The 15,161-nt window shown below is 43.0% G+C and overlaps 1 protein-coding gene across 2 annotated transcripts in view; it reads left to right on the top strand.

Moving 5' to 3' along the window:
* The window catches only part of KCNH1 (potassium voltage-gated channel subfamily H member 1), a 463,213-nt gene that overhangs the window by 337,721 nt on the left and 110,331 nt on the right, over nucleotides 1-15,161 (top strand). For both annotated transcript variants that reach the window (XM_032137316.2, XM_032137317.2), the window contains exon 9: nucleotides 5,688-5,940. In XM_032137316.2, coding sequence (XP_031993207.1) covers nucleotides 5,688-5,940 — 253 coding nt within the window. The remainder of the gene's footprint in view (nucleotides 1-5,687; nucleotides 5,941-15,161) is intronic.

Below are 15,161 nucleotides of genomic sequence, written 5' to 3' on the forward strand. Positions count from 1 at the left end.
CTCATCTTGACCCTGATAAGAATCCCATGATGTCAGGCCAGATGCAGTGGCTCACGCCTGTAATCCCAGCAATTTGGGAGGCTGAGGTGGGTGAATCACTTGAGGTCAGGAGTTTGAGACCAGCCTGGCAACATGGGGAAACCCTATCTCTACTAAAAATACAAAAAATTAGCTGGGTATGGTGGCATGCGCCTGTAGTTCCAACTACTCAGGAGGCTGAGGCAGGAGAATCGCTTGAATCCAGGAGGCAGAGGCTGCAGTGAGCCAAGATAATGCCACTGCACTCTAGCCTGCGCGACAGAGTGAGACTGTCTCAAAGAAAGAATCCCATGATATCATCACTAAGAACAATCCCAGCCTCCATCCCAGATCTGTGGAATGAGAACTTGGGGGAGGTGAGAGAGCATTTTTAATAAGTGCCCTTAAAAACTATCCCAGCCTTCACCAGATCTATGGAATGAGAATTTAGGGGAAGTGAGGTAGCATTTTTTTTAAGGAGTTACTCCTTTTTTTTAAAATTTAAGTTCTGGGGTACATGTGCAGAACGTGCAGGTTTGTTACACAGGTATACATGTGCCATGCATTTTTAGCAAGTGCCCAGGCAACCCTATTCATCAGACAAGGTCAGGAAACAGTGATCAAGAGTTTGTGCCTTAATCATCACTTTACTTGACCAGAACATCAATTAGGCATCTCTCTAGGTATTTGTTTTCCCACCTGTAAAATGCAGAGGGTAATAAATTCCTATTGTTCTCTAAGAGTTGTATTATTCTAGATGCATTTCAATAGAGTAATGAAAATTTGATGATACTGGAAATAATAGAGAAAACATACAGTGGACTTCCTATTATTTACCTATGAATTTTCTTTGCATATTTTCTATAAAAAAGATGTAATCTCAGATCCATTGAGATTAAATCCATTCTCAGTAAGATTCATTCTCTGCTTCTCAGTCTTTATCAAGTCTTTTTTCTCTCCAGTCCGTAAGTACTCAGGACATACTGATTCTTTCGACTGTTAGAATGAGGAAAACAGAAAGATAACATGATTGCAAAAATACCTAATGACACATTGCAAACCAAATTCAACTGGCTTTGGGATCAGCTACTTATGTTCCTAGTCTTCCTTCATTAGAATTGTCAGTTGAGAGTTGACAGTTTAAAAGGAAAAATTGAACTGAATTTAATCCTCAATTTGAACATTACTTTGGTTTTGCTGACTATTTGCCATGAAAACCATAACACCACTACTACAACCTCAGCTACCATTACTTGAACATGCATTAAGAACAGATATTTGTTGTGCTTCTTCTACATGCCTGGTCTTGCACTAGTGTCTCATTTAGCCTCCACAGCAACCCTGTTATCCCTCTTGAAGGGGGTAAGCACAAGAGGCCCGATTCATTTTACTAACTGCCCCTGGTCACAGTGTAAAGAATGGCAAAGCCAGGATTTGAACACCATTTCGTCTGACTTCAAAGCTTGTGCTTTTCCTACTATTACTTAAAAAAATTTAAAACATGTACTAGAGAGAAGGAGGATGAGTCCAAACAGAGTCATGCTAATTTCTTGGATGGGCAGGGTATCGGCTGGAGCTGAACTTAGTCGCTGCTTTTGCCAACCACCTGCCCCAACTACGCCTGTTGTTTCTGCTATGTTCTCTCAACAATGCCTGTAGGTTCTGTGGGTTCCTGGCAGCTGATGGAGCAGAAAGGAACTTTGATCTCTCTGCCCTAGGGCTCCTTTTCCCAGGCACCAGGATGCCTTTGTAAGTCTGGTTGTCTGGAAAGAAGCCCTTCCCCACCCTCACTGTAGAGCTGGCTGGGCGGCTGCCCATGGGAGACAGCACCGTCAGCATTTGCCCTCTCTTCCTCTCCCTGTAGATCTGTCCTGCAGATCTGCCCTCACTTTCCTGGAGGGCTTTGGGATTTGCTCCAGGTCCTGGTCCAGATGGAAGAGGGAATAGTCATGGACCCAGCTGTGGCTACTCACTCTGGAGCCCAGAGTGGGCTGGCTGCTCCTCTGGGCAGGAGCTTGTGGTAGGCAGCTGCTGGGGAGAGAACCAGTCCTGTCATCCTATACCTCTCCCCATGTGCCCCTCCCCTCCAATCTAGGTCAGAATGGTCAGTGATAACCAGGGAGCCAGGGCATGTGGGTGGTAGTGCTGGGATACCCCAGTTTGACCAGCTATTAGCTGGTGACTTTGAGCACATCACTTGTCTCTCTCCAAGCCTGTTTTTATGTCTGTAGCACATGGAAACATGAACTTTAAGACTAGGTGACCTCTAAAGCCCTTTTGGATACGACCTTCTGGACTTCAAAGCCTCCCTGAAATTGCTGCTGCTGCTGTGATGACAGTATCAAAAATGAGAGCTTACAGGCATTGAACACTTGTATGTGTCAGGCATTATGCCAGGACATTCCACGCAACAGCTCAGGGAATCCTCAGAAGAATTCTGTATGCAATTTCAAAAAAATGAAGACATGAGGAGAGGAGCTAAGTATTGCTGCACATTCACGCATCTAGTGAGTGCTGACACTGGGACTTGAATCCAGTTCTACCTGATCCTAACGCCTCTTCTCTTACTCAGGACTCCTGTCCTGCCTAGCTTGGAGGAGATTCCACGTTGATATCTCCCTTTGGCCTTTGAGACCTTCAAGGAAGAGCAAGGATGGTCTCTTCTCAAAACCTAGCAGTAGGAAAGGCGGCCGGTTGTGGGGGCGGGAGCGGGCTCTGGGGTCTCAGAGTTGAGACCTCCCCACTCCACTCAGAGAGAGGAGTTCCAGGCACCCCACCCACCTCCAATAGATGGGAAGAATGATGGAAATGACTGATGGCTGTGACAGTCTGCAATTTCTCCTCTCCCGGTTCCCTCACCTGCTCACACTGTACTCTCCATCGGCTCTGGGAACGGTGCCCATGAATAAAACATTGTCTCCATGCCAAGGCCTCATTCACTAGCAGCCTTTTCCAGGGGAAGAGTAAAGTCTAGCCCAGGGCAAACGACATATTTAAAGGTGAACTCACCTGGAGAATAAATCTTGGTTCCAGACTACTGGGCACAGTTTTGACATGGCATGCGAGTGCTCCTCATCACCTAGTGATCTGCTCGGAGAGCAGAGGACCTAAATTAAATCTGCATTTCTGCAGGAGTCTTGTTTTTAATGAGCCTTATGGAAGTAAGTCCTTAGCAAGTGCTCTGCCCAAGCATTGGCGTTCTGAATTTTCCTCTCTGCCTTGGTCTGTCCTGTGTCTGTACTCCCAGGGGGCATGCTCACTTGATGGGCATCCTGCAACCCCAGATCAAGAATGCAGAGGCAAAAAAATAATAATAATAAAGTTAAAAAAAAATGCAGAGGCACACAGAGCAAGGGCATCTGTGCTTACTGAATCCCCTACTGGGGCCAGGCTTTGTCCCAGGCTGTGTACTGGTAGATATAATTTCATTTAATTCTCACAAGTCAATGTTAACAGTCTGCGTTTTATAGGAGAAACGAAAAGTGTCACCTCGAGGGGAAGGAGCTGGGATTTCAACTCTTTGACCCCTTTCCACTGCTGTACCTCCAAGGAGAGCACAGGGGCACCTGAGGGGGTGGGGATATAAGTGAAGCCATCAGTGGTGAGGTGAGATTTGAGCTGGACTTTGAAGGAGGCTGAAAGTCTTCCAAATTTGGGGATGAGCAGCAGATATAGTGGCAAAAAGCTTGTGCTAAGGCAGAGAAGCAGGGTTGGGAAAGTACCCAGAACTTCAAGGAAAACGTCATCACTGAACACGTTTGATTTTATGCCCCTAGCTTTGCTCATAAGCTAGGATGGGAGAATGGATTATTTTAGAAACACTTCTGATTTCTCTGGAAAAGTTTGCTTGAAGGTGTCCATACTTAATGCTTGCTATGTAAGGGGCCATGCAATGTTTTATTGCAAACATTTAGTCCAGAGAAATATTTCTCCCTCTAGGAAAACCTGTAAATTTTTAATCTTTTCAGAAGATGAGATCTGCATAGTCTCTTACAGTTTTCCTTTTGCTTGAATTCCAAGATGCTGCTGAGATGTTGATAATAAAATTAGAAGCCTCTTTTGGGGGGCAGCTGCCTAGTATAGGAATTGGTTGGGATCTAAACCAGGCTCTAATGTCAAGCTACCTGGTTTGAAACTCCAGCTGTGCCATATCCTGGCAATTTTTGGCGAGTTATTTATCTTCTTTGTGCCTCAGTTTTCTCATCTGTAAAATGATATAATAATAGCACTTATATCATACGGTTTCTGGGAGGATTAAATTAGCAAATGCATGTAACAGTTTAAAATGTAAAATCACAACCCTGTTCAACTTTGCCTATCCTTCTTTCCTTTTCCTTTTTTTATTGTTTTCTTTAAGCACTTACCGCTGAATTTTATTTATTTTGCTTACTGTTTGTCTCTTCCCATTAGATGGTAACTCATATGAGGGCAGGGATTTTTGTCTTTTTTTATTTTTATTTTTGTACTGCTTCATCCTCAGAGCCTAGGATGATGCCTGGCATGCCATAATGTGTTTGATAAGTATTGAATGAATGAATGATTCTAAAGTGCTTAACAATGCCTGCCACTCAGCAAGTGCTTAGTAAATGTTTGTTTATATCTGTCTTTAAATAACACCCTATATTCAGTCCATCAATAGATCATGTCAGTTCTACATTAAAAATATTTTCTAAATTTAACTGCTTCCCCCTGGCTCTCCTGCCAAGTTTCCCTCACCTCTCACCTGGACAGCTGCAGGCGGGACCTAACTAGATTCCTTGACTGGACTCTTGACACCCTATAGTCAGCACTCTCTAACATCACTCTGTAGCTTCAATGATCTTCTTCAGATGTAAGCCAGGTCGTGACATTCTCCTGCTCAAAAATCCTCCAGTATTTCTCTGTCATACTCGGAATAAAACCCAAGGCTTATTATACCTAAAAGTCTCTCATACTTGGCGTTGTCTCTGATCCTCATCTCCTGCCCCTTTGCCCTCACTCCTTTTGCTCAGGCTCTCTTAGGGCCTTTGTGTTTACTATCTTGCTGGAATGTTCTTCTTTCGCATGGCTCACTCTGGCACTTATGCAGGAGTCAGCTTAAATATCACCTTCCCGGCCGGTTGCGGTGGCTCACGCCTGTAATCCCAGCACTTTGGGAGGCCAAGGCGGGCGGATCACGAGGTCAGGAGATTGAGACCATCCTGCCTAACATGATGAAACCTTGTCTCTACTAAAAAAAACAAAAAATTAGCCGGGTGTGGTGGCGGGTGCCTGTAGTCCCAGCTACTCGGGAGGCTGAGGCAGGAGAATGACGTGAACCTGGGAGGCGGAGCTTGCAGTGAGCGGAGATCGCGCCACTGCACTCCAGCCTGGGCGACAGAGCGAGACTCTGTCTTAGAAAAAAAAAAAAAGTCACCTTCCCAGAGAAGCCTTCTCTGACCACTGATCTACAGGAGTCCCACTTACTCCCAGTGCTGACTCTCAGACCCCTGTCCTGAACATTCAGCACAGGTTTTTTTAGACGCTACCTATCTCGTCTATAAGAATATAAGCTCCATATGCGCAGGGACTTTGGTTAGAAGAGTGCAGTCTGGTGTAGTGGATGCTGCTCCTCCCCCTGGGGTGCTGAAGGATGTGGGCTGAAGGCCACAGTGAGGACCCTCACACTGTTTTTTTCTGTGCCTGGCTAGGTCCTGCAGATCTGCCCCAAGGACATGAGAGCCGACATCTGCGTGCACCTGAACCGCAAGGTGTTCAAGGAGCACCCGGCCTTCCGGCTGGCCAGTGATGGCTGCCTCCGGGCACTGGCCATGGAGTTCCAGACGGTGCACTGTGCCCCAGGGGACCTCATCTACCATGCAGGAGAGAGCGTTGACAGCCTCTGCTTTGTGGTTTCTGGCTCCCTGGAGGTGATCCAAGATGATGAGGTGGTGGCCATCCTAGGTAGGTGTTGGCTTTGCTGGACGGGCAAAGGTACCTGGGGCTGGCTTAGCTACCGGGCAGCACAGTGCCACTGCCACCTTCAGTTAGAGATTGCTTCATAGGGCAGGGCCAATTGCTAATATTCACTTAACTATCCAACAAACAAACAGCGAGAGCCTGTTTGGCACAAAGCAAGTCAGTGTATGCTGAAGGAATATAAATCATCCTTGGGTTAACCTAAGCCAAATGTAATCAAGACAGCCAGTTGGCTTAGGACTAAAAAACAAGAAGGAAGCTACATATCGTGTGCTCCAAAGTCAAGCAGGAACAAAGCTGGGGCTTTTTTCTTTCTTTCTTTCTTCTTTAAAATAATACTATCTATGCCTCTATGTAGTTTGAATCTCTGGAGTATTTCAATAAGAAAAATGGGTTTTATCCTCAAGGGGCTCCCAGTCTAGTGTAGGAGATGAACAAATAAGCAGACATTTGCAGTACAGCGGGAGGCACGTCTAACCCAGTATTCAAGTGGGAAGGCTTCCTGTACCTATGCTAAAACTTAAAAATTGAGAATGAGTTAGCATGGAGAAGAGATGGGATGAAGTATCCTAAAAAGAGGGGATAGCATGTGTCAAATCCTTTCAGAGGGAGAAATTCATGACTCATTTGGGGAACTACAAATTATTTAGTGTGGCTGGAACACAAGAGGGGACACGGTAAGATATCAGACTAGGGAGGGAGCGAAGCACTAGGCAGATCGTGGCAGGCTCTGGAAGCCACATTAGGTGACTGGGATTTTATTTGGGGGATCCAATGAAGAGCTGAAAGCAGGGGAGAGGCATGATGAGATTTGTACTTTAGAAAGATGACGGTAGTTGCGGCTTGGGGAGTGGATTGAATAGGGAAGGCTGGGGTAAGGAGACCAGGTGGGAGGCATGTTATCTAGAGGCAAGTTGATGGTGGCCTGAACTAATACTGTGGCGAGCAGATGGAGAGAAGCAGATGGAGTTGAGATATTTAAGAAGTAGAATCACTGGAACCCAATGACAGATTTGCTGTGGCGGGGAAGGAGTCAACGAGGACTATAGGTTTTCTCACATGGATAACAGGGAAGCTGGTACACCATCCACAGTAATAGAGAATGTGGGAGGAGGAGCAGGGACGCGGGGGAACGTGCTGGTAACTGGGACATTGAGCATCAGTAGCTTTTAGGAAATGTGTCTGGTTTTCTGAGCTAGCTAGAGGACAGCTCTTTATTGGTGGTATAAAGGGGCAAGCCATCGTCATAATAATAGCTATCATTTATGGTCATCTACTCTGTGCCATTTGACACACAGCATTTGACACACATACTCGTTTCAACCTTACAGTAACCCTATGAAATGGTTTTATTATCCCCATTTTGTAGATGAGATGATTAAAGTTCAGAGAGGTTAAGGAAATTTCCTCATGACTGATGAGGTCCATGGAGCCATCATTCTAGAGTCCCTCTGACTCCAAAACCTCTGCTTCAATCCATTTTGTAATACTGCAATTCTGATGATATATTTTTTTTTGAGATGGAATCTTGCTCTGTTGCCCAGGCTGGAGTGCAGTGGCATGATCTCGGCTCACTGCAAGCTCCGCCTCCTGGGTTCACGTCATTCTCCTGCCTCAGCCTCCCAAGTAGCTGGGACTACAGGCATCCGCCACCATGCCCAGCTAATTTGTGTGTGTGTGTGGTTTTTTTTTTTTTTAGTATAGATGGAGTTTCACAGTGTTAGCCAGGTTGGTCTCAATCTCCTGACCTCGTGATCCGCCCACCTTGGCCTCCCAAAGTGCTGGGATTACAGGCATGAGTCACCGCACCCGGCCTCTGATGATAATTAATGTAGTATGCTAGCCCATTAAGTTGCCAGGTACTGGTAGAGATTGTAGACATGTGTTTTATCTTTTACAAATGATTTATTAGAAAACTGAAGCCCCTCTAGAATTGAGATTCAAACTACATAGAGGCATAGATAGTATTATTTTAAAGAAGAAAGAAAGAAAGAAAAAAGCCCCAGCTTTGTTCCTGCTTGACTTTGGAGCACACGATATGTAGCTTCCTTCTTGTTTTTTAGTCCTAAGCCAACTGGCTGTCTTGATTACATTTGGCTTAGGTTAACCCAAGGATGATTTATATTCCTTCAGCATACACTGGCAGATGGTCAGAGGGAGAGTGGGATAGAAATTGGGTGGGGTGGTCGGGCACAGTGGCTCATACCTGTAATCCCAGCACTTCAAGAGGCTGAGACAGGTGGATCTCTTGGGTCCAGGAATTTGAGACCAACCTGGGCAACATGTCAAAACCCTGTGTCCACAAAAAATACAAAAATTAGATGGGCATGGTGGTATGTGCTTGTGGTCCCAGCTACTCAGGAGGCTTAGGTGGGAGGATCAGAATAGGAGGTTGCAGTGAGACGTGATCATATCACTGCACTCTAGCCTGAGGCCTGAGTGACAGAAGGAGACCCTGTCTCAAAAAACAAACAAACAAACAACAACAACAAAAACAAGCAAAATGAAATTGGGTGGGGAATGGAGGCTGAAACTGTTTGCCAAAGTAAGTGTTCTAGATTCCATGGTATCCACTGAACTCTGCAGACCAGAATTACTCTGTTCCTTGCCCCCTTATCACAGAGAAGTGAGATTCAACTGTGTATAAATAGGACTCATGAAGGTAAAAACCATTGCTTTAGTATATCTGATAGGAAACAGCATTTTTCTCTACCTTTAATACTCATCAGTTTCCTTGATAAAGAGGAATTTCTACTGGTGGTCATAGCCATGTTTTTATGTTTGCCTGGCTGAGATGAGCACCTATTAACTAGTGAACAATCCCTTAAATTTGAATTTGACTTAACCCTTTGATAAGGGCATTTTTCACTCATCTTCTCACTGAGAACTTACCATATGCCTTTCCATGCTCAGGGCATCCTTCATGACTCACCACACACAGCTGCATTACTAGGAGTTGGTTTGAACACCTAGACTTAGGCATAGAGGCATGATGGAGCTGAAGAGGGGTGGGGAAGACAAACAGCTTCCTAGCCCCTTCTCATTTCCTTTCATCCTGGGCTTCTTGTGAGGAAGAAACAAGGGCTTGATTTATTGTTGAATTACTTGACCTTGTTGACGGCGTCTCTAAATCTAGCCCTCTACTTTGGGCCCTCCTGGGCATTCTGCCTGCTCTAGTTAGCAATGTGGACAGGATCTCTGAAATAGCTCAGCAGCTTTGGATTCAAAGTGGTTGTTGCCTTCAAGCTGTCTACACTAGAAAAAGCTTCTCCACTTTGTCTCTAGGAGCCAGATTGGGTCTGTAAAGTAGGTCCAAGCTCAATATTCTAAATAACTTATCAGATTTCAAGGGGCTCTTATTCTCTAAAAGGTTGAGACAAGTCCTTTGAATCAACCTGAGCTCTGGACAAAGAGGCATAAGTGATTCTAAGCTGTTTGCTCCCTGGAAACTTAAATTTAGAGTTTTGTTCTTGTTGTTTTTCTATAATTAGCATATCTTTTGGTCAATGGACTGAAATCAGTTTGTTCTTGCAAGGGGGTTCAAGCATCAGATGGGTATTATAACTATATTTTCTGTTAATGCCCTTCAGTACAATCCAACCAAAATGCATTGAACACCTGCTATCTGCCAGGCACTGTCATGGGGTGGGGATATAGCAGTGGACCAAACATTAGTCCAGCCTCCTGCAAGTGGAGGGGGCTGACAGTGGAAAGACAGCCATCAGTCTGCATGATTAGAAAGAATGCAGGTATTCTAGAGGATCATTGGATGAGCAATTATTGAGCAGCTACTGTATATCCATTGCTTTAAAGAGGACAGAAAATATCCAAGTAATCCTTAGTTATCACAAGCAAGAGGCTTTAGAAAAAAACGCCAGAGCTCATCCATCTCAGTCTTGCTCTTTGTTCTCTTATTATCAGTTCACTCATTTACATTCTGCTTATTGGCTTCTTCCTTCCAGTTCTAATATTCCACTCACATTTTCTGTTTAATTTTAGCACAGATGCCAAGAACGAAGAAAAGGGTCAGTACTTATAACTGAGTGTGTTTAGTTTGTGTTAAAAATAAAGCCCTTCCAAGGAAAGTATTTTAAAGAAGAGTGTTTTTCAAACTTTTGTGACCGGAACCTGCCATGTGAAATGTATATTACATTGCAAATGAATACATATACAAGTACACACATAGTTATACACAGAATTTGATACTTCTCTTGCTATGTGAGTTTCAACCTGGTATTTTCTGTTAGATAATGTTCTCTTTCATTTAAAAAATGACCATCACGACCCACTAAATTGTTTTCCTGACCTGATCACAGTCTGCAGTTTGAAATGTGGTCCCACAAACCTAGATGATATTCTCTGAGGACAGAGAACATATCAGAAATCTCTTATGATCTTTCCCTTTACTGTTCTCTCTGCCTTAATTTTGCATGAAATCCTTCTTATATCCTTTTGGAATTCTCTTAGAAATCATTTAATGGCTTCTCAAATCTAGTTTCTTGGCTCCTTGAAATAAATCTGAGATTTTCCCATGTGCATTTTATTCATTAGATTTTAAAAAGTAATTTTCTTTTAATTTTTTAAATAGATATCAGTATTAAAAGGTAGAGATACCATTTTTCCCCTATCCAAGTAGTGCTAGTAGCATCTGCATATAAGTAGTTATCTTGGTATTCTGTGTTACTGTGTGACTCACCAACATAGATGAGTCACGGACTAGCATCAGGGCTGTGCATAAGTGTGTTAAGTATCTCCCTGCATTTCTATCTTATAAGTACAGTATTTCTATGATCTTTCACTGTGATTTAGTGTCCCCTTAGTAATGTTTATGGGTTTTGCATTTTAATACTCAATTTATATTTTCTTTATGGATCATCTTGTGTTTTCCCGTTTTGTGGATTTTTTTTTTTTTTAATTTTCTTGGGGCAAACAGAAGTATTTTGGCCAGGCTGCATCAAACAGTGAAAAGAGTCCTGAAGCTAGAGATTTAACTCTAGTCCTGGTTCTGCTCTAACTCCTTACCGGAGTTGCCACTAGCTGGTTAAGAGTCTTCAAAGGCCTCCTCTGTTTCTATTAAGTCTATCACACTGCATCAATTGCATGTTTACTTCCCACTCTTCTGTGAGCCCCAGACTCTTTGATTTCATATCTCCAGCACCTAGCACATGGAAAGCACCAGAGGCTATTTTCTGAACGGAATGCAATTGAAAGGAAGGCAGAGGTTAGGCTGTGAAGAGCCTCACAGTCCAGAGTAAGACTTTATCTTGTGGGGATAAGGACCCAGTGAGAGTTTTAGAAAGGGGGTTGACAGGAAGATTTGGGTTCCACAAATACAGAGGCATGGAGACTAGCAGAGAGGCTCAGGAAAATTGGTGAGTCCCTGAATAAGGAAGTAGAAGGAGAGCCAGAGTCCAGAGATATCAGGGGAGGGAGAACCTCTGGGATGTGGGAGGTGAGGAGAAGGAATAGTTTCTCGAAGTGACTGGAGAAGTCAACAGGGCCAGAGGAGGAGGAAGTGGAGGAGGAAAGAAGATGGGTCTATTTTGTTCAGTTTGCAGTGTCTTTTTGGAACAGGTCCAGGCATGGCTTTCCACTACAGGAAACTCTCTTCTTGGTTTGTGGATGGGCCAAACCTGCCAAGAAATGGGAAGAGCCATGGGGAAGATTGATGAGCAGGCCCCGGTTCACATGGCACAGATCTTACTTGCAGTCCTGTCACTATTGAGTTAGGACTTATACGTACATAAGGCATAAATGCTTGTTCATGGATGAAATATGCTTTATTTATTTATTTTAGAACAACACCTCCTTGTCACAGTTCCTAATTTGGAAGGTACTCTCATTTTTGCTTAGTTAGCTTCCTTGGGTTCATGGGCCTTATTTGGATATTACTGCAGCATCTATTTATTTAGCAATCAACACAGCATAACACGATCTTAATCTCTTTGGGGGTATAGAGAAAATCTTTGTCTTGGAGGAATGTTCTGTTACATGTGGTGAGACAAATGCACGGCTAGTGACAATAAATAATGTGGGTACCTTTTTCTGTAGACTTCTTGGAGTGAGCAGGGAAATGCTCGTGGAGGAGGTAGAAGTTGAACTGGGCTTGGAAGGACAAGTAGGAGTTTCATAGTCAGAGTCTGAAAGTGGAAAGTACAGCACGGGCCTCCAGAGGTACTAGAGAATACATGGAAATGCATGTAGCATGTTCAGGGACCAGCGTGAGGAAAGTAGACTGAGCAGCCTTTCCATGAGGCCGGTGGTTCTCAACTATGGTGGACACAAAACTTAGCTGGGAAACTTGTGCATCATGCCAAGCCCCAGTTGTTCCCCACAGGTTCTGAATCTATAGCCCTAACCCCAGAGGTGATTCCACGCATGTGGTTTGAGAAACATTGCTTTAGGCAGTCACTGCTTGATGTTTTTTGTGGAATGGGGTGAGATGATGAACGTGAGGAAGCAACTAAGGCAGGGATGCACTGGGTAGGAGACCTTTTATTACATTAACCTAAACTGCATGAAATGATCAATTCTCCACTTTTCTGACATACCACATGGTAGGATCAACTTCCCAGTGATCTGTATAGGAGGCCTAGCATAGTAGCTCTGTGAGGATGGAGTCAAGGTTTGGACAGTTGAGGTAGGGCATTCTAAATGGAAAAGATGATGTGAGCTGAGGCCTAGGGAAGGAAAGTGTCAGGGGTGTTTCATAACCACAAGACAGCTACTTGAGCTGTAGCTGAGATCCCTGCGGGGCAGCAGTGGGATATGGGGCTGGGGAGGCATATCAGGGCTAGTCTACGGATGATTTTAAAGGTCAGCATGAGGAACTCAGCAGTGGAAACCACTGAAGGTGGTGAGTAAAGCATGGCAGTATTACAGCTGTGATTTGTAAAAATTAATGGATTGAAGAGAGAGACCAGGAGGCTGGTAGGTAACTATGGCTTATAGCAGAAGTAAGGAGTTTTAAGATGCAGGCAGTAAAAATGGAGACAGGAGTAGGGCTGCCAAATACAATACCACATGCCCAGTTTAATTTGAATTTCACGTAAACAATACATAGTTTCTAGTATAAATTTTACTCAAATGTTTCATGGGATGTGCTCATGAGTGAAATTATTCATTTATCTGAAATTCTATTTTAACTGGGTATCTTGTATTTTTATTTGCTAAATCTGCCAACTTGGGAGGGAAAGGTGGATAAAACATCATGAAGCAGAGTCTGTAAGGTTGTAAGCAGGATGTGGGGAGCAAAGAGAGGGAAGCAAGAGAGGCGATTCTGATGAGTGGGGAAATGGAGGCATCGGTGGTAGAAGATCAAGTCAGGAGGAAGTGGTGGTGGGGAAGATAGTGGTGAGCTTCATTTTGACTTGTTACATTGTTGCATTTAATGGCCAGTAGGGTATCCAAGTGGAGAGTCCAGCCGGGACTTGGACCCAGTGGGTCTGGAATCAGGAAAAGAAACCAGGGCTCAAAACAGGAATTTAGGATTTAGAGGAAGATATATGAAATGTATATTTTTAAAAGACACAGATAGAACATAGGAATCGTTTTCTAAATGACCAAGTATTTCAGAGCATTTGAAAAGGACTGGGAAAGCCAGGTGTGGTGGCTTGTGCCCATGGCCCCAGCTACTCAGGAGGCTGAGGCCTCAAAAGGCTGAGGATCACTTGAGCCTAGGACTTTGAGGCTGTAGTGCACCGTGATCACACCTGTGAATAGCTACTGCACTCCAGCATAGGCAAAATAGCAAGACCCTGTCTCTAAAAAAAGAAAGAAAGAAATGGGAGTATAGCCATTCACAATACTCACAACAAATTTTAAAGGATACTAAAAATTCTTATGATAAGCAAAGTAAGTAAAATACAATTTTATAATGCAATATGATCTCAGTTATGTGAGGGAAAAACATTCATTCGTAGATAAAAGCCCATAAGTGTTTTCACCAACATGTTATAGTGCATGTCTTGTTTTTGAGGCTTTAGGATATTTTAATTTTTTAAAATATTTGTCTTTCAAGTTGTCTTTAAGAGTATATGCTACTTTCTATATGTGGAAAAAAATGTTGTTTTAATTTTCAAGGGGATATTGAGAAAGTCAACATTATTTCGAATTTCACATTTGTTGGTTATTAGGATATAATTTAGAAGAATGATATTATTTTTCATATAGATGTCTTGACAGCATTATTTTTGTTATTTACCAATTCAATCAGACAAAAAGTGCCATTTACTTTTGCATCTAGTACCCAACCCCTCCCTCTAAGCGTTCTTGAAAAGGAGGATGGCCAGGCAATGAAGACAGAATGGCTTATCTGACAAAGATCTAAAGCAACAACAAAAACAACAATAACTTTCTATAAACCCTCATTATTTTAGAGGATTGGAGAAGCTAAATCCTTCACAGAGATGCTTCCCAAGATTCTTGTGAGCTGAGTATGGAGAGGAGTGGGTCCCCCACTGCACTGCCATCACTGTGGTGCATTGCTCCACATCGCTCCAGGGACTTGAAGTTGCTAGGTAAATTTGCTGCCACTTGCCATATAATAATGTTGTTTGCTCATGCTTAGCACAGAGGGAGGAGGCTATGTGTAAGTGTTACCCTAAACACTCCAACCAAGCATTAATACTCATACAACTGTTCCATCATCTGAAGCAATTAAACTAAGTCCACACTTTTAGAAAGAAGCTATAATATGAATAATCTAGAATTTCAGAAATGCAAAACCACTTGTATCAGGTAATGCACACATTACCTGATTGAGAGAGGGTGGAGGTGGAGACCAGTTCTCTTTCCTAATTCTGTGTTTGCTTAAGTAATTTTAAAAATTGGTTTACAATCCCCGAAGACACTGGCAGCTAGGAAAGTTTATTGATCTTTCTAAAGGAAATTTTCATAACTTTATAGTGTCTAGACAGAGGGATTGGTTGAATCCTAAATTATGGTAAATTAAGGCAGTTGTTATGATAATGATATGAAGAAGTTTTACTGGCATGCAAAATGTTTCAAATATAACTTTAAGTGGGATAAAAGCAGAATATATAGCTATATATGGAGTAACCTTAACTAGATCAAAATGCATATATGAGTAAAAGACAGATGGAAAGTATACCAAAATGTTAACTGAAGTTTTCTGGACAGTAGACTTATTTGTAATTTTTATTGTCTATTTTTCAACATATTCCAGTTATTTTCTATGATGCACA

This window comes from Hylobates moloch, unplaced genomic scaffold (genome assembly GCF_009828535.3).
Source record: "Hylobates moloch isolate HMO894 unplaced genomic scaffold, HMol_V3 SCAFFOLD_18, whole genome shotgun sequence".
Classification (NCBI taxonomy): domain Eukaryota; kingdom Metazoa; phylum Chordata; class Mammalia; order Primates; family Hylobatidae; genus Hylobates; species Hylobates moloch.